The sequence below is a fragment of the Sceloporus occidentalis genome, unplaced genomic scaffold (genome assembly GCF_023333645.1).
Source record: "Sceloporus occidentalis isolate IW3139 unplaced genomic scaffold, rSceOcc1.0.p SCAF_6, whole genome shotgun sequence".
NCBI lineage: Eukaryota > Metazoa > Chordata > Lepidosauria > Squamata > Phrynosomatidae > Sceloporus > Sceloporus occidentalis.
The window spans coordinates 133,928,557-133,948,631 of NW_028316986.1; the positions used below are offsets into that span (position 1 = coordinate 133,928,557).

Sequence of the window (20,075 nt, forward strand, 5' to 3'; positions counted from 1 at the left end):
AAACATACAGTGGCTAATGGAGGGTACCAAGGAATTCCAAAAGAAAAGCAGCATGTGTTTTATAGACTATAGCAAAGCCTTTGACTGCATTGATTACAAAAAGCTATGGAACACTCTCAGAAACATAGGAGTCCCATTACATTTGATAATTCTGATGAGAAATCTATACTCGGGACAAGAGGCCACTATTAGAACAGAATATGGAGAAACAGAATGGTTCCCAGTTGGCAAGAGGGTCAAACAAGGCTGCATTTTATCACCCTACTTGTTCAGCTTATATATAGAAAACATCATACAAAGACTTAAAAAAAGGAGGAGTGAAGATAGGAGGAAGAAAGAACATCAGCAATCTAAAATATGCAGATGACACTATATTATTAACGGAAAACATCATTAACTTGGAACAATTATAGAGAAAGGTCAAGGAAGAAAGTGCAAAGTCAGGCTTGCTGCTGAATATAAAAAACCCAAAAATAATGACTACAGAGGACCTACATAATTTCAACTTAAACAATGAGGAATTTGAAATAGTTGAAGATTTCTCTTACCTTAGATCAAACATTGTTCAGAATGGAGACTACAGTCAAGAGATAAGAAGACTAGGAATAGGAATGGCAGTAATGAAGGAACTAGACAAGATCTTAAGAGCAAAGATAGACAGTTGAGCACTAAAGTGAGAATCATCCAAACCATGGTATTCCCCATCACTATGTATGCATATGAGTGCTGGATAGTGATAAAAGCAATTTAAAAATTATACTTATTTGAGATGTGGTGCTGGAGATGAGTGCTGAAAATATTGTGGACAGCCCAAAAGACAAACAAATGAGTCCTTGAACAGATCAAACTTGAAATACCCCTAGAAGCCAAGATGATCAAATTGAGGCAGTTGTATTTTAGCTCCATCATGAGAAGGCACAACTCATTAGAAAAGATAATAATGCTGGGAAAGGTTGAGGGTAGCAGAGAGAAAGATCACACAACAGATGAGTAGACTGAATTAGAAAAGTCACGTGCATGTATCTACAAGACTGAAGCAGAGCAATGGAAGACTTGGAGATGCCTCATCCACCGGGTCACCATGAGTCAAGGTTGACTCACAGGCAGTTAACAACAACAGTGCACACTAACTTACAGGCCTGTTACAGATTGCCAAAATAAAGCTGCTTCGGGTCTCTTTGGAGGTATGCTATTTAAATGATGCATGGGTCCTAAGAGTCCAGAGGTCACACCAAACCCACACTCCATTCCTAAGCACTGGAGTGCAGCTTTGGTGCAGCTTCCAGATTCTTAGGATGCATGCATCATTTAAACAGCATACCTCCAAAGAGACCCGAAGCAGCTTTATTTTGGCAGTCTGTAACAGGCCACAGACTATATTAAAGAGGGGGGGGGGGGGGTGTGCTCAAAGAAACTTCCCTCCTTGGATCTTCAAAAGGCCAAATTCCTGATGTTCAAACAGATCTCTTGCTCCTCTAACCTGAAATCTGTTATCTGTGGCTCTCCATGCGAACAGGATTGGGAGTCTTCTGCAAAAATGCCTTATAGATATTTGAAGAAATGACTCTTGATAATGAGTAATTGTTATATGATTTTGGTTGTTAGGATTCCAAGTTCATGCAGGTATACAAATTTTCAGAATTTATTTTTCACTCACAGAATTAACATCAGAGGAAAACTCTCCTGTGAGTTGCCCCCCCCCAATTCTCCTTCATACCCCATGCCTCTTTTCCACAGTAAAGGAATGGTCTGATTAAGGAGAATACTGTAGGTATCTCCAAAGTAGTGGAACCTGTCTGTGGAAGGGCTTTTTGCTTTATTCAGGGCTTCCATGAGAGGAAAGCTGTGAAATGATTTTTGGGCTGATTCCACTTTTGACTGATTCCTCTGTATTGTCCAGAACAGATTTTCAGGAACAACAGAGATGCTTCAAGAGGAAGCAAAAATTGTCTCCCCCACCCCTTCCACAAGTAGGACCCTCCCTGAAGTAAAACTCTGTTCAAGGAAAGTGTAGATCCAACCTTATATGACTTACAGGCCACTGTGGTAATAAAGAGAGAGCACAGTGCTCTTTTCTGAGTGATATTCTCCCTTCTGTTTTTCAACAGCAATTTAAGAAAGAAGCCTATCAGCAACAGATAGAAATGGAACGACTGAATCACCAGGCCGAGCTGTTACTGAAGAAGGTGACCGAGGAAAGTGATAAGCATACAGTACAAGATCCTTTGTCTGAACTCAAGCTTTTGTGGGAAAGTCTGGAGGATAAAATCGTTAGCCGCCAGGTAAACAGAAATTGTTATTACTGTACTGTACAAATGGCAGTGTCCTCTCATGTGTTTCCAAAACATGCCTATGCAGTTATTTAATGGCATAACCTCCATGGATTACAACTAATGATAACCTAAAAGCATAAAGAACATTCTGTTTTATTCCTTTTTATGAAATGGATGGGCCTTAGCATTGGTTGGGAGGATCTGATACAAACTTGTAGCACAAGTCTTCTTCCCACAATGACACCACAATCCCATATCCTATTATACAGTCTCATGAACAATTTTTTAAAATGTGAATTCTGAAATTACCATTCTATTATTCAACATATCTGAAGATCATCTGCCTCTGTTAATTTTATTTTAACCATGACCCGAGCCTGAGAGTGTTACAAGTTTGCTAACTATATGGTAACATTTTGATATTCTGATCATTTCTAGTTTCTGGTTCATTTAGTAGTCCATGCTGGGTCCAGGAGCAAAAAACTAGCCCCTGGATCTGCAGAAATTGACCACACCTCCCCTAAACCAGATGGCAACTAGGCTGCCTTGGGCAAGTTACCACCTCTCAAACTAGCCTTCCTGCAACAATTAAAGGATGAATGCTTTATAATCCTTAAAAATACAGAATTGCAATGCAACCTTAGTTATAGATGTTATAGATGCTTTTCATGGAAGTTCTTTCTAATGTCACTTCCATATAATGTCACTGCTTGCAGATGTATGACATATAATGCTTGGATGACATCTCTTTATTCAGATCATTAATTTGAGGTTTCACTGGACTAAAGATGTGTTAGCATATTGATAGGCTTAGTATCATGTAAGAATTTCCATTTCCATTTTTCTGTTTTATTACAGCACAAGCTGGAAGGTGCTTTGTTAGCTTTGGGGCAATTCCAGCACGCCCTGGATGAGTTGCTGACATGGCTGACGCATACAGAAGACCTGTTGAATGATCAAAAACCTGTGGGTGGTGACCCCAAGGCTATTGAAATAGAACTGGCCAAGCATCATGTATGTAATTTGATGGTTCTGTAGCTCACTATTGTGATGTATTTGGATCCCTTTGGGGCAGTATTTAGAAATAACATGTACATCTTAAAAAATGGTTTCTAAGAACTTAGGCCAATGATTTGTGTTTAAGAAACCGTGGTTGCTGGTGCAAAGGAACAACTGTTTCTGCTGATGCAAAACAATTACTGTTTCGATCCTTCTTTAGATTCAGAAAGGGTTCAGACTATCTTATTTATTTTTTAAAAATCATCTGGTTGAGCTGCCACTTGATATTCTGACTTTATAAATGAATGACAGGTACAAAAAGGGTTCAACAAACACAGTGTCATGTACATCCTGAATGTTCAATCTTCCAAGCTAGAAATGGATCACAGAATAGATTTTCCTCTTTGATTATCAGAAATATTGGGACGTTGGCAAGCAATAGCCATTGATTTAAAGGAAACCATCCTCAAAAAATAAAAGAAAATGGCATCTGTTCCTCTAATAAAACTTTAGTTGTTTTCCTAAAGGTTGTAGTAGCCCGGCCCAGTTTTATCAGTTCTGGCTGGCTGTACCTTTCCTGGATCTGGGACAGGAGTCCTTCCTAGCCCTATCTTGAGGTCCCTGGTATTCACTAGTGTTCTCCCATGCAAATAGTAACCAGACCCAGCCCTGCTTACCTTTTTCTGAATAAGACCTTCTGAAACTGATAAGAAGAGTTGATATTTTCAAGATACTTTTAGTTCACCCTCTTAGGAAAGTCCTGAAATGTATATTATTTCTGAATACTATGTAATATAATTTTGTTGAAAGGATGGGCTGCTTCATACAGTTGTCCTGAATGAAATCAGTGTTTTTTTTAAAAAATATATGCTTGCAACTGCAGGTGCTACAAAACGATGTCTTAGCTCACCAGTCTACAGTGGAAACTGTTAAGAAGGCAGGAAATGATCTGATTCAATCAAGTGCTGTTGAAGAAGCAAGCAATCTGCAAAGCAAGCTGGAACTTCTGAATCAACGATGGCAAAATATCTTGGAAAAAACAGAAAAAAGGAAACAACAGCTGGACAGTGCTTTGCTCCAGGTGTGTATGAAAAACTGAGCAGAAGAATGGATTGCATTGAATATAGTGACTTGGACACATTCCAGCCAAAGTTAAGCTCTTGAAAGTCCTATTGTCCTTACTCTTAAGGATGCATTTTGCCTCCTGCTTTTGAAAGAAATGGGACTCACTTTCGCTTGATTGTGTCCCTGGTGAAATATCATATTCTTAAGTCAAGGCTGGAAAACCTTTTTCCATGCAGATCTTGTCTGACACCATTCCCATCACATGCTGCCAGCCTGGCCAATGTGGGAATAGCAGTTCACTACTGTCTGGAGAACTACAGGTTCTCTGCATTTTGTTTGTATAGCAACTTGTTTCTGTCAGTGCCTAATTATACTAAAGCATCTTTCAGGCATCTTTACTGTATGTGTGATTTTCATCCATATTTCCTGTTAGACCTGTATTTCTGATTATACTCATTTCACTCAGAAATTGCACCTTAAAGTGTAATACTAAGGACCAAATATATAGTTTCTCTATCTATTTTAAGTGTCATATATCCTTTGTAATATTTAAAGGTTTTCCTTTCATTATGTGTGCAACTATCCATTTAACCTTAGAGAATGTCTCTGGTTTAGTTGCATTTTCTTTAAAATTCTGCTTTAATTCAATCAACTTTTGCAGCCCCTTCACTGATGTAGCAAATTAAAAGCATTGAAATGTGTTCTGAAATCCTGTGGTAATGTTTCATTTAGGCTCAAGGTTTCCACGGTGAAGTTGAAGATCTGCAACAATGGCTGACAGAAACCGAACGTCAGCTTTTGGCATCAAAGCCTGTTGGTGGTTTACCAGAGACTGCAAGAGAGCAGCTTAATACCCATATGGTAAGGATCTTAATATTACAGATGGTCCTAATTTGAAAACAAAACATTTGTGGCCATTCATAGTGAAACATTTGCAATTTTTATCCAGTGAAATTCCTGTAAGGTCATTTAATGAAAAGATTCTCTCTCCTCTCCGCCTCCCCCCCCCCCCCCAGTAAATTACTATGTTACAAAATTGATTGAATGGTACATGTGTACAGCAGAGCTATCCTCAGCATTATTTTACAGGGAGAGGGAAAAAAGTAAGGTTATTTTTGGTGGCTCTGTTATTCAACTAAAGTCTAGGAAAAATTCAAGTTTCTTTTGTAATTTAAATTTTTAAATAATTTTTAAAATTTACCCACAGCTTCAAAGTAGAGAGTATGTTGCCTTGTCCAATAACCTTTGAGACAGCAAACTTTCTTCTTTTTTAAATAGAAAGAAAAACCTAGCCAAGGAACACAGAACTTTCACCATTGTCCATTACTATTTCCTGGCTCACCATCACATAACTCCCAGTACCAATACAAAGAGACAAAGAATCTGCTCTGTTCAATGTGCCAGAAAGCACAGTTGTATTCTTCTTTTCTTTTCAATGTCTTAATGAAGCAGAAATCTCAGTTCAGAGCCAAAATCTCATTAAATGTTGCCTGTCTCATGGAATATAAGAGTGCTTCCAAATCAGGTCTTTTTGTGCAGTTGCCCTGTCTCAAACACAGAATTTTATAGACAATAAAATAATGTCTTTCATTTCTAACCAACCCATCTTTTCCCACCATTGTTGTTCTCTTCTTTTTCTTACCCCATCCCTCCCCCTCCAAAAGGAATAAAGGAGGGAAAGATTGAATAGTTACACCATGCTTTTTTATCTATACTGTTAGTAGAGAGCCATCAGGTAGCACCCTTAACCTGCCATTCTGAACCAGCTGCATGTCTGTTACTCATGTTCACTGCAATATTGTAGCCTACATCTGAGCCACAAGGAGGAAACACTGAGATGTGGGAGGAAATACCTCTTCTTGGGAGAGGCCATTTTTAAGCTCAGGTTGTCATAAATAAGCAAGTCATATCCAAAACAAAACCCTTCTTTGTATCGCAGTCTAGGTGCATATTACCTAGAAAAGCTTACCTACACTTGGAGGTGTCTCATTTGATGACACATAACAACTGAATATAATAGGTATAAATTAAAATGTGTCAAGTAACTTCACTTGAGCAGCGGCTCAAGTGGTTAAGACACTGACTGTTGATTGCAAGATCAGCAGGTTGGCCGTTCGAGGGTGCCACATGACGGGGTGAGCTCACATCACTAATCCCAACTTCTGCTAACCTAGCAGTTCAAAAGCATGCAAATGCAATTAGATAAATAGGTACTGCTCCGGTGAGAAGGTAAACAGTTTTCTGTGTAATCACAGAGTAGTCTCTGACAACGCTGGCTCTTCAGCTAAGTAACGGATATCAGACACAACTTGACAACCTTGTCAACAGGGAATACCTTTACCTTTTTAACTTCACACTCTACTTTGTGGTTTTACCTTTCCTTTAGATGTGATATAATCACTGGGAACTTGGCAAGCTGAATATTTTCACCCAGAAAATTAAGGGCACAATCAAATAGCCTGTAACTGAAAGACTTACAGCTGACAAATTGGAACTATTACTAGACTGTTTCTAAAAGTCCCTTATTACATAAGCTCCTTGGTAGTTACGGGAAGCTAGACTTTCTGAAGGGGAACCAAGATAGTGTGCAATAGCATGCACCTGGAAGTATTACATGCTATCCCCTAGAATTTGACTCTTGTCTGTAAATCGCAGCTGTGAAATTGCAGAATGTCTTAATGTGATGGTGGATTGGGGCAGGGGGGATGTTATGAAGGTAATAAAAAGTGGGTTGTTGGGTTCCTACAATTTTGGGTGCAAGCCCAGTCATGCACATTAACCTTGAGAGTTGCTTAAAAAAAATAAGGTTGAAAAGTGTGAATAATTTCATATACAAATGTGCACCATGGATATAATATACACAGAAAACCTATAAAAAGTTTTTGGGTTTTTGTTATTATTTGGGAATGTTTTTAACTTTTTTGATAAGTGAGTAATTCACAGCCTGTTACTCCCCTTATGTTTCATGGGTCTTTTGGCCCCACTCATTTCCAGAAATATCTTTTTGCCCTGTATACATGTCTGTGTGTGAACTATCCCCACTAACTGAGATTGCCACTTCATATTCTTGGCAAAATGTACTGCAATGTATGTAAGTTTATCTCTATTTAAGTTTTGACTTCATATTTGCAGGCTGGAATGTTCTGAAGCATCATGGAAATGATGTTAAGAAGACTGCTTTAGATACTTGATTAATTATATTTTTTCTATATTAATTGATATTGATCAGGCAGTGCATATTTGATGTGCACATTCTCCATGACATCTAGTGACTTTGCACAGTCACTTATTATTATTCAATTCAAATAACTATATAGACAGACTTAAATGTTCCTATTTTTCCTGCTTTTTATAGGAAATGGTGAAATTTGTAAAGGCTGAAATTTTAGATTTAACATCCATGTGTTCATGATTTGGGATATTCCCCTCCTCCCCTTTGTTTAGGAACTCTATGCTGCCTTTGAAGCTAAGGAGGAAACATACAAATGTCTGATGCAAAAGGGCTTACAGATGCTTGCAAGCTGTCCAGAGTCTGTTGAAACAAATGTTGAACAAGACATAAATAATCTTAAAGAAAAATGGGAATCAGTAGAAACAAAGCTAAGTGAAAGAAAGGTATGTCATTGTATGAACATGGGAAAATTTTCTGCAGTTGTCAATGTCATTAGTGAAGAATAGTCCTGGTATCTTTAGGGATTTGTCCAGATTGTGGGATATGTTACACACCAATTTTGACATGGAAAAGTAGATCATTATACTGGATGGCAGTAGACCAATATCTGTAAATAAAAATACCTCCTCTTGTGTAATGCATTGGTTAAATATCCAAGTAATATATGGATCCTCTCTCGCCAGTGAGATCATCATCCCATCAGCCTTGAAATGAACATAACAGTTCTTAAAAGTTTAAAATGATAAGGCCTCTATTGAGTCCTTTGAGAGTTGATCTCATAATATGGCAAAAACAATTTACTCATAACCATAGGTTTCCATGGAGGTGGATGGTCTTTTTGAAATGACTCTAAACTGAGCTAAATAGTTTAATCTGAGTCAGACTATTAAATTAAGCCTCAAAGCAGCTGAAATGTGGTGTCTTCATAAAAAACAAAAGTGAATAAAATATACAAATGAAGCTGTTGTTGGAGGGAAAGGAGTATTTGTATTCTCATTTCTCATGTAATGTAAATTAATGGATCCCTTCAGTGGTTTCGGACATGATTCAGACATTAACAGGGTCAGTAAGAATCTTGGCAGAGTTGCGGAGTGAGTAAATCTCTTCCCTCCCCTCCCCCCCATGCAGATAATTCACTAGACAGCCTGTTTTGACCCCTGATTTGTAGTATTTTTCTCCCATTTGAGACATTATCTGTTTGGTGGAGGAGAGCAGATATACCTGCTGCTCCTCTGCACATATTCTTGCCAACTAGTAAATGTTTTAGCAGGACCTTCGTTTTGCATCTGGATCAGCCCTCTAGTGTAGAAAACTACAAAGACAGAATGCGCAATCTAGTTGGCAAAATGGCATTGTGACTCATTCATTAGTGAAGCAGAATCAATGCTCAAAAGCCCATGTATGTTCCTGTTGTGTTCCTGTCTGAATACCTGTTAGTGCTGACTACACAACTTCTTTCATTTGTAGAAATCTGTATCTTCTTTTGCCTCCTTAGTCCCAGTAGGATCTCTCCTCTGTTTTTTTCTTACTGTTCTCTCTCTCTCTCTCCCTCCCTATTGCCATTAACCTAGAAAAAATATAGGGTGTGGGAGGAAGAGGCCCCTAAACAGTGGCCCTCTTCCAAATTATATTCAACCACAACATGGTTTACTACTCTAAAAACCTCCACTGCTGCTGAATTATGTTGTGTTTTTGCAGGTCAAATTGGAAGAAGCGCTCAGTTTGGCAATGGAGTTCCACAATTCACTGCAAGACTTCATCAATTGGCTTACTCAAGCTGAGCAAACCTTGACAGTGGCTTCTCGGCCAAGTCTAATCTTGGATACTGTCTTGTTTCAAATTGATGAACACAAGGTATGAAAATAAATGGTACTAGATGCATAACTTTTTCCTTCCATTTATGGCCTGCTTGTATTTATGGCTAAAACAAGCAAGCCAGTAACACTTTATAGCTTCTCAGCGACATATTATCGTTTCTCTGACCAATAAAGTAGACAGTCGTCTAATTTATTGGCTACATATACTGGTATATATTTTGCATGCTGGAGGACTGTAAATTTTAAATATTAACTTCTTTCTTTTGGAAGGTCTTTGCTAATGAAGTGAATGCCCATCGTGACCAGATTATTGAGCTCGACAAAACTGGAACACATTTGAAATATTTCAGCCAGAAACAGGATGTTGTTCTCATTAAAAATCTGCTGATCAGTGTCCAGAGCAGGTGGGAAAAAGTAGTTCAGCGGTTAGTGGAAAGAGGAAGAGCGTTGGATGATGCAAGAAAGCGTGCCAAGCAGGTAACTTGGCAGATGTTTTGTAACAACTCGGGTAGCTGTACTGTAATCAAACCATGTTTAAATGAATTATATGATACATTTAATTTTTAAAAAATGAAATTGGAGTTTGAGTGTATCAAGTCTGGCTGCATTGAGACAGAACAGCTGTTTTATTTAGACTGGCCCCACATACTTCTGTTTTAAAGGCACAGACTTTATTTTCTGAACATGCAGGAGGACATTGCTTATATCTAGAGATTTACTGGTGATTTCCTCGTGTTATATCAAGTTACAGACTCACCTTTACTTACATTAGTGTACCACTTTCTGATGGAAGTGGAATTCTTTTCACTTTTTCAGAATGAAAAATAAGACATATTGGAGAGAAAGTTGTTTTCTCCTGGTGTATATATTTGTCCCATAATGTGTAAATGTCAATTGCAGAATTATCTGGAAGAATTAGATATTTATTATAAAATATTTTGCAACACAAAAGTGAATGTAAGAAAAGATAACTTCCAACATTAAGTTAGGCCAGTCCTAGCCTTACTTTGATTACTATTTCAAAATTAATATTTTCAAGGTTGGGTGTATTTTGAATGCATTATTTATAACTTTCAGTGAATGCAAGTGAAAAATCTTGGTGTTTTTCCCCCCCACAGTTCCATGAAGCTTGGAACAAACTTACGGAGTGGCTAGATGAATCAGAAAAGACTTTGGATGCAGAGCTTGAAATTGCAAATGATCCAGACAAAATTAAGATGCAGCTCGCTCAGCATAAGGTGATTTACTAGTAATGGAATGCAGAGGCTGTCCAATCACAAATCAAGGAAGCCTAGCACTGTGTAATTAGCAGGAGGAGATGAATTCAGTGGTCAGTAGGTTGGAATGTTTGCCATCCTCAAGTTCAAATACTGCTGTTTTCTGGGTTTTAAATAAATAGAAGCCAGGATGTTTCTCTGCAGGGTCTTGTTTTCTTAAGAGGTAAAACCGCATGTGAAAAGGAAAGGCATAATAATAAAGAATCATAGAAAGCAGAAAGATTATCCATAAAAAGAAATGACACTAGACATTTTCTTCCTGCAGCCGTCTTGCCTACTTCATAGAACCCTTTAGAATTTCAATGATTCCAATCCTTTTTTATTCATGGTGCTTACAAATTGTGTGCCTTGCCTTTAAAAATTAGTGTCACTCAAAAAAGAGAGGCAGCTGTGTAGTTTGGGAAATTCTTAATCAGCTTAGTGAAATGATACTCCAGCACCACTCACAATTTGAAATGAATTAAATAAATGAATATGTTAACAACACAGGAATAGGAAAGGAGAGAAGTTTCCTGTCAAGATTTCCCCACTGTCACACTCCTTTCTATAAATCTGATTACATGCAGAAGAAAAGTCACCTTTAAAACCTGAGTCTTTTCTCTATAGCCCCAGGGAAAGAAGCATACTGTGAACAGAGACAGACTGCCTTCTTGATCTGCTTTGCAAAATTACCAGCATGCTGAACTTCAAGGGCTGCTCTTATTTGTGTCTGCCCAGTATTCTTAGTGTGCTGACTGTCAGATCAACTTACAGCACATCATTTGATGCCTTTTTAAAATGCCTTTTTCTTAATGCTTTGTTTCTTTGGCTTCTCCAATGTTTTCTTTTTGTATCTTCTACAATGTTGACTCAGATGAGGTTTCAATTTTTAGGCGTTTAGAGCAATTATCTTTACAATTCCGACAACTAGTCAGTCAAAACATACATAATTATAATTCACTGTTAAGATCTTTCAGCTAGCTTTGAACACTTCCCCCATATTTCTGTGAAGTAGTTTTACATTTCACTGGCCAAATGATAAAAACTAATGAACTATTTTTATAAATCATGCTTGTTAATTTGAAAAACACTAAACAAACAAATTTAAACAACAATAAAACATAATATATATAGAAAAACTTTTTTTTAAAAAAGGACAGCATATAACAATTCTCTCAATCTAACTTCTCCCATCACAAAGTGGATTTTAGATGTCATTTTTAATTACATCTAATTATTACTTCTCTCACAATGTTCTTTCTACTTCCTTATCTATTATGTTCAATACTTTGTTATTTATATACACAAGTATTATTTTCTCAACCGTTCATACATATCTTGATATCTATGTTAATCCAGATAATTACCAAGTAGTCTCAGTAGTTTTTTCTTAATATATATCTAAATTTTATTTATCTACCTATCTATCTATGTTTATTTTATCTCTTAGTATTTCTCAAAGTTTATAGTAGATGTTTCATGCCATTTCTTTATTCAAAATTCTATTACTTTTGGCCAGTCCTTCTCAAAGCTAGTTGTCGTTTTATCTTTGATTAATATTGCCAGCCTATCCACTAATGAACTATTTTGGAGAGTGTAGGAATTTGCCTTCAACTGAGTCTCAAACTATTGATTCATCTACTTTAATATGATCTCCACCTGGAGGGAGGCAATGTCTGTGGGTTCAGGAAATCAGTGTTCTGAGGTCCTGTGGAAATGCCAGAAAAGAGGAAACAAAAGTCAAAAAAGGAAGGAATTATCTCCTTTTCATCTTACTTTGAAAACCAAGTTTCCTTTATGCTGAATAGTGGAGAAACTTAGTTAAAAAGTGAATTGCTTCTCCTGGAGACTTCTAGGAGACATCATTCAGCATTGTTTTTGTCAGAAAAAGTGTGGTGTGAGGGCCTCAGCCCTAGGGGTCCCACTGACAAGCTGAAGTTCCTTTTGTTCTCAGGCTGTTCTGAATCTCACGTGGAACCAGCTGGAATGGACTTTGGCGCCATCAACATGCAAAGCACTTGCTTTGCCACTGAGCTGTTGGCCTTCTCTCCATCAGGGTCTAGTACAGTGATGGCGAACCTATGGCACGCGTGCCTGAGGTGGCACTCAGAGCCTTCTCTGTGGGCACATGTGCCGTCACCCCAGCACAGTGTTTGCCAAAGTTTGTTACTAGAAAGCCAGAGAGACATGGCACTTTGCAATAAATAAGTGGGTTTTGGGTTGCAGTTTGGGCACTCAACCTCGAAAAGGTTCACCATCACTGGTCTAGTGCATTTCAGACAGAACTCAGGAAGGTTTTTGAGCTTCTTTCTGGGGCTTAAGCTGCCCCATTGCTTGTCTCTAGTTTCATCAGAGCAATTATTTTATGGGCCAGCGTCAACTTCTTCAAGAGACACAGGGTATTATATAATGGCAAATGCTTCCATGGGCTTTCTTTAGCAGTGCATGTATGGTTGCCAAGATGGCAGCTCAAAGAACATCTACCTGTTTAATAATAATAATCATAATAATTATTATTATTATTATTATTATTATTATTTGTATCCCGCCTCTCCCTGTATTGGATTTCCTGGAGAGCAAACAGTTCTTCCCTGTTTGATGCCTTCAGGACATTTTCCATGTGGAATATGTTGTTTGGCATCAAGATGGACTGAGCAGCGTAGCAAGAAAGAAATATTTTCCTATCACCATTGTCGTCTGAACAGATTTTTAGAAGTTCTTCAGAATGGCTACTATACAACTGAGCATTTAGGGTTTTTTTTTTTTTCCTCCTTTGGACTGAGTTCATATGCTGTTTTGTACGCATATAAACAAAAACCATGAACAAACAGTCTCCAGTTGTTGCCTTAAGTCTTACACTTAACTTAATGCTAAGGTTTAATTGACAAAGGGATTCTTCACAGTCCTTAAGGGTGTACTGGTTATCTAGAGAAGCCCTAATGTCCTGTGCAGTTGTGACAACTTATATTGTATTCAAAATAGTTTGTCTTGAATTTAGGCACCTGAGATCATTTTGCACCAGTTCACACAAAGGATTGTCAGAGTTTTGAAACAGGAATATATTTATCCATATAACTTGGGGGTGAAACAGATCGACAGCTCCAGCCCCAGTTGGCCCCTGATCGGTGTGGGACCACGACAACCAGATGCCACAGTCCCAGAGCTGGCTACTACCACAGCCCTAAATGAGCTGCTGGCAGAGAGTGCTTTTTCTGCACTTCTTTTTTGGCCAGCTTCAGGCTGGCTTAGGCGGATGTGGATCAGCTTCCAGCAGCTCCAGGGGCATGTGTCATCTGCACACCCCACCCCTGAAGCAGCCAGAAGCCACTCTTTCCTGCCTGTCTGTGTTGGGCTTTAATCTAATAAATGTATATTTTTACATTTATACATTTATAATTGCAATCATCATCAGAAAATCTTAATTCCTTTAGCAAGTTATTTGCATGGTATATATTTTATTTTACTTCATGCCTTATGTTTATTTCAACCTCTCTTTTATGAAGTAAGGACCAATGGCAGTGTTTTGATACCTTAAACTAAGGTCATAAACTAGACTGTGTATGATAAGTGGGATTACTTGACTTTGGACTTTTTGGCTGGTTTATCACTGCCAAAAAGAAAAAACTATTTTTTATGACCACTTGTTCATATTTCTAATGTATTGCCAAAAAATAAGATAAATATTTGTCTGTCCCGCCCCCATGTTATATTTAGAAACCAGTGTAGTGAGACTAAAGATTAGCTCATGCATTTCATTTTTGCCCTTCTTCAATGATTTAGGAACATTAATAGTTCTTAGGAAATATGGACCTCATTACTGGTATACTTCAATTAATTTTTATGCATACCACTGATAGAGTTGTTGTTTTGGAACTAAACTGGATGAAAATTCTTGTAAGTCTCATTTTGGAGAGTAATTGGACATAACATATCCCTTGAAAAATTAAGGAGGAGAAATTAGTATGGCAGATGTTTTGTTTTATGTTTATTTTTATTGTGTAACTCCATCTCTTATCAAAAAGACTTCTCAAGAAGAAAAAGCAGTTCAGCAATATTCAAACATTTCAAACATATAAATGTTCACATGTGGCACAATCCAGAAAAAATCAGCACTTTCAGTTCCCCTAAAGTAATTACATATATTTAACTTTCTTCTGTTGAAGTCGGTGGAACTTGAAATGTTTTTCTGTTACATGTGTCACAGAGTGAAAGAAAGAGTATTGTGGTGGTGTTCTAGTCTAGGAAAAATAAAGAAAAATTCTGAGGCACAGAACTGAAATATTTTCAGTATGGTATGCATCATTATGTATTTGTAAACTGAGCATGAGCATGTTCCTCAGAAGATTTATGAATCCATATGAAAAGTAGCAGTTCAGTTTCAGAAATGCTGATTCCTTCTGGATTAGAAATTGCATCCACATTCACAATATCAGCTAAACTGAGCTAAACTAAACGATGTAGATTAGTACAGGAATGATGTCACAGCTGTCTCCCTTTTGTGTATTTCCCCCTGAGAAAACATGGGGTCTTTGTGCTAATTAGTGACTCCAAAACAATTTCTAGCGAAGGTTTGAATCAAATACTCTTTGACAGAAAAGGCTCTTTTGGGGAACAAGATTTCCCACAATGAAAAGAAAATGTTTTCATTATTGCATTGGTGATCCAACATAATTTTGTATATTCCTCATTCTCTTTGCCAGTGAAGCTAACTTTGACAAAATATCTAAACATAAAACTTAACCACTATGTTTAAATATTATTCATCTCTCAAAGCTACTAAAAGGGTTTTGATTGCAGTCTTCACACTCAGTGTAGGCTAATGCATTCATTAACACTGTACTGATACACAGCATCCACAGTTTTTGTTGTTGTTGTATCCTGAAGTTAATCATGCTCCTTTGCTACTGGCAAGTAACAGAATAACTATTTCCATGGCAATATTGCATGTCAGTTAAGGAGAAGTGTTAGGCTTATCAGAAAAAATTGACCTAATTATGTTATGGATTTGAAAGCAAATGATTTGCTATAATTGCTTTCTAGAAGGCAGCTCAAACTGATGGACTGTCATTTCAAGTTGAGGAACAGGAGCCTTCTACCATATCTTTTCTGTAATGTGCTTTAATTACTGAAAGTTAACAGAGAGTCCTAGTAATTTCATTGTCACAAGTTATGTTCAGGAGTAAATATCAGTAGATTCTGGGATCCAAATATCCCAGCACTTTTTAGTGAGATTTCCTTGCAAAATATTTGAAAATATTAGCTATTCCGGTTGGTTTCAAATAGCACAGATTAAGTTTAGTACTATAGGTTGTATGTGGTATGTGATTCATATTGGGTTTTTCCTCCCATCTTACACAGGAGTTCCAAAAAGCTCTTGGAGCCAAACATTCTGTGTATGATACTACAAACAGAAGTGGACGTTCTTTAAAAGAAAAAACTACTCTTGCTGATGACAATCTGAAGCTGGATGATATGCTGAGTGAACTTAGAGACAAATGGGATACAGTCTGTGGAAAATCTGTAGAAAGGTAAAACCAAAAGCCCCAGTCCTATGTAAAAGATGTCCCATAAGCCAGTAGTTAGGGAGAAAGGGCACAATTTTCCTTCTCAACAGATCTCTTTTTCCTTAATGGATCATCATGTTCCTGGTCAGACTAGTCTTACAAGGAACCACTTTGACTCTTGGTTCACCCAAACATCTTTTGAAGGATTTATTTATTTATTTATTTATTTATTGTTTGCTTGTTTGTTTAATTTATATCCTGCCTTTCTCCTGAGATTCATAGTTTAAATAATCTGCAAAGTCAGTGTGTATTTATGTGGCTAGATGCAAAGATCTACTCTTGTCAGCCTAAGTCTCTGAGATAGCATACAGGTCTATCTCAGAGGAATCTTCTTGGAAGCTATGAAGTGAATGGACCTCTTCCTGTGCATACCATATATACTCGACTATAAGTTGATCTCATGTGTAAGTCGAGGGCAGGTTCTGGAGCCAAAATTATGGGTTTTGATATTACTCATAGATAAATCGAATGTAAAACTTAGGGGCATATAACAAAGGATCTAAAGGATGAAGCAAAGGAAAACAGTGCCAAAGAACTTTAAAAATTCCAGCAGACATAATTGTTTGTGTTAATGCTAGAGGCTGGATGGATAAGAAAATAGGGGGTGGGTCAGTTCTTCTAAAACGGATTATACACTTGCCTTCCACCAGGGGATGATTCCTCTTATAAAAAGAATTAAAGTACAGTAATTACATTGACCCGTGGATAAATCAACTCATAGATTTGGGTTGAATTTGTTGACTAAACTTTTTAGACTTATACATGAGTATATACAGTATTTATTTGAATAATCATTTAATGACAGGGCTGGGTGTTGTGCTCTGTGTTTGTATGTGTGTGTAATATTATACTATGTATTTGTTTTTTCCATTGAAGCTAATCTTGATAGACCCGAAGCAGACATAAACTAAAATGTATGGTTTTCTTTACAAAGTATTATTGGTCCCATACAGACAGGTCAAAATAAAGCTGCTTCGGGTCACTTTGGAGCTATGCTGTTTCAATGATGCATGCGTCCTAAGAGTCCGGAAGTTGTACCAAATCTATGCTCTAGTCCTTAGGACTGGGGCATGGCTTTGGCGTGGCTTCCGGCCTCTTAGGACTCATGCATCATTGAAACAGCATAGCTCCAAAGTGACCCAAAGCAGCTTTATTTTGGCCTGTCTGTAAGGGGCCATTGCCTCTAAAAACAAGTTCAACTCCTCCTCCTTGGAAAAGGGAAGGGAGTGTCAGTAGGAGGATATACTAGCATGGAGGGTTGGCAAACTGGAGGGATATATAGCTGTGCAGTTGGGGTTGGGCAGGGAAACTCCCAGTAGAAAGGAGAAGCTGACAGGTGACACCTGTAACAGCAGGAACGTTGTGGCAAGTGACTGTTGTAGTAAAAAAAAAGTGCTTGGACTCTGCAAGTTCTGAGCTGGAAAAGTTGCTTTTTGGACTACAACTACTAGACTTCCCCAAGGGGATTCTGCCTAGACATGTTTGCTGGGTTGTTCTGGAAGTTGCAGTCCAAAAAAGCAACTTTTCCAAGCTCTGATTATAGTTCTAGAATGGTTTTAATTGTGGGGGTTGGATAAATTATGGTAAATTTGTTAGTAGTCCAGGATCTGTTTTGCATATGCTAGAGTACTGTTTCCTAAACTGCCTGAGATTGGGAGATTGGCACTTATTTTTGCTCCTAGAAACTCACCATGGACTAGTGACCAATTGTCCACAAACCACCATTGTTGCCTAAAAAGAGGTACTGCTATTCCATATATTAGTAAAACTACAATTTGTTATGTGTGTGCTTTTAACAATTGATTTAAAAACGATTAAAAGCACACATATAACAAATTGTGGTTCTATCTATCTATTGGCACTGCTATTTCATTATGAATGAGAGTATAAGAATAAATTAAAAGTGTCTATATCTATAACTATATCTTTTCTTCCACCATGTGCATCTGTTTTTATTTTCCTCCTTCAGACAAAACAAATTGGAAGAAGCCCTGCTGTTTTCTGGACAATTTACTGATGCTCTTCAAGCTCTTATAGATTGGCTTTACAAAGTGGAACCGCAGCTGGCCGAAGATCAGCCTGTGCACGGAGACATTGATTTAGTGATGAATTTAATAGATAATCACAAAGTAATGGCAACAAAATTACAGTCATTTTCATATTATTTTAAATTAGACTTATCAAAATGTTTTGATTGAAAGTCTGCTGGGCCAGTTTGTAATGTTAACCAAGATTCATGAGCCCACTTAATAGATTAAAAACTCGAAATTGTGGTATAAACATTTCAAATATGGTATTTAAAAAATCACAAGGAATGAACTTGTCCTTAAATCTACGTACAAAGTAACATAATAATAGGTTTTTTATTGGTTTTTTGGGCTATGTGTCTGTGTTCTGGAAGACTTTATTCCTGACATTTCACCAGCATCTGAGGCTGGCATCTTCAGAGAACATATCATATGAATGTTACTTTGTAATTTGTTGCTTTATGGACATTTTAACTTGGACCCTTGAAGATTTAAAAATGCACTGATACATTTCGGAAACACAGACACTAAAGCTGTAGGCAATAGTATTTGTATTGTCTTGTCTCAACCCTCGCCTTTAATCAGTTTATCATAATGCAGGAACTCAAATGCAAATATGTACAGTCGGCCCTTCTTATACACACACTTTTTATACACGGATTCAAGCATCCACGGTTTGAAAATGTTCCAAAATTAGTATAAATTTCAAATCTCAAACCTTGATTTTCCATTTTTTATAAGGGACACCATTTTGCTATTATATTTAATGGGACCTGAGCATCCATGGATTTAGTTATACACAAGGGATCTTGGAACCAAACCTCAGCGTATAACAAGGGTCCACTGTACTACCATCCACAAGGATTGTCCCAATTTTTAAAAAGATGGAGATTAGAAATCTATCATAGCTTTACATGAAAACATCTGCTGAAACAAATTGAGAAATTTACACATAAACCTCTTCAGTGTAGATAATACACTAACCTCTGGAACAAGGTGTAATAGGGCAAGAAAGAGTTTAGAACATAGGGAAGAGTTGGCTGGGGACAGAGGAAGAACATAAGGAGTCACTTTACCAAAGTATGTATGAGTTTTTAGATCCCTGTAAGCCGCTAGTCAATGTTTGAAGAATTTTTAAAAATTAAAGGAGGCACTGAGATATTACAATAAACCATAGTTTATCATTATGGGAATGAAGCTTTATTCTTCTCATTTCCAGGTACAGAGACTGTCTCCTTTCTTCTCCAGGACTGCCATGAGGAAGAGATTGGAAGCTTTCTGATTAGATTAATCATGATTCATTGTTCTCTCTGAACTCTGAAGTTGCATCTGCACTGCAGAAATAATCCAGTTTGATACCACGTTAACTGCCATGGTTCATTGCTATGGAATTCTGGGAATTGTGGTTTGTTATGGCACCAGAGCTGTGACAGTTAAACTGGTATCAAACTGGATTATTTCTGCAGTGTGGAATCAGCCTAGGATATCATTTATATTAATTATAGTTTGTTGAAACAAAACACAGGTCCTCATAAGAGGTTGAGATTGATTTGTTTCAAACAAACCATAGTTATAATTAGCTTTGTTTGTCAGGTTTGGATGATACTGCAAGCTGTGATTTATTTATTTATTTATTAAAAGGAAAACTTCTAAACTTCTAGCAGCTACACTGGAGAGAAAGTGAAGGAGCACTGAAACCTTGAGGATGATGCACTCACTTCCATCACATATGCCATGATTTTCTCATGAAACTATTAAGATAATTTTCTCTCAGAATGCATGTTTAACTATTCATTAAGAATTAAGCCAGAATTTAAAAATAGCGGAGTAGCAAGCACTGAATGAAATGAACAATTTGGAAACAAAAATGTTGGCAATTATAATGCAGAGCAAAATAATGTA

The 20,075-nt window shown here is 37.3% G+C and overlaps 1 protein-coding gene across 1 annotated transcript in view; it reads left to right on the top strand.

The window, feature by feature from the left end:
* Positions 1-20,075, top strand: part of LOC149311412 (dystonin-like) — a 401,747-nt gene that overhangs the window by 341,071 nt on the left and 40,601 nt on the right. The window contains 10 exon segments of the mRNA XM_089531013.1: positions 2,109-2,282; positions 3,132-3,287; positions 4,156-4,353; positions 5,070-5,198; positions 7,782-7,952; positions 9,208-9,363; positions 9,597-9,803; positions 10,445-10,564; positions 15,941-16,110; positions 18,116-18,275. Of these exon segments, the coding sequence (XP_089387139.1) occupies positions 2,109-2,282; positions 3,132-3,287; positions 4,156-4,353; positions 5,070-5,198; positions 7,782-7,952; positions 9,208-9,363; positions 9,597-9,803; positions 10,445-10,564; positions 15,941-16,110; positions 18,116-18,275 (1,641 nt within the window).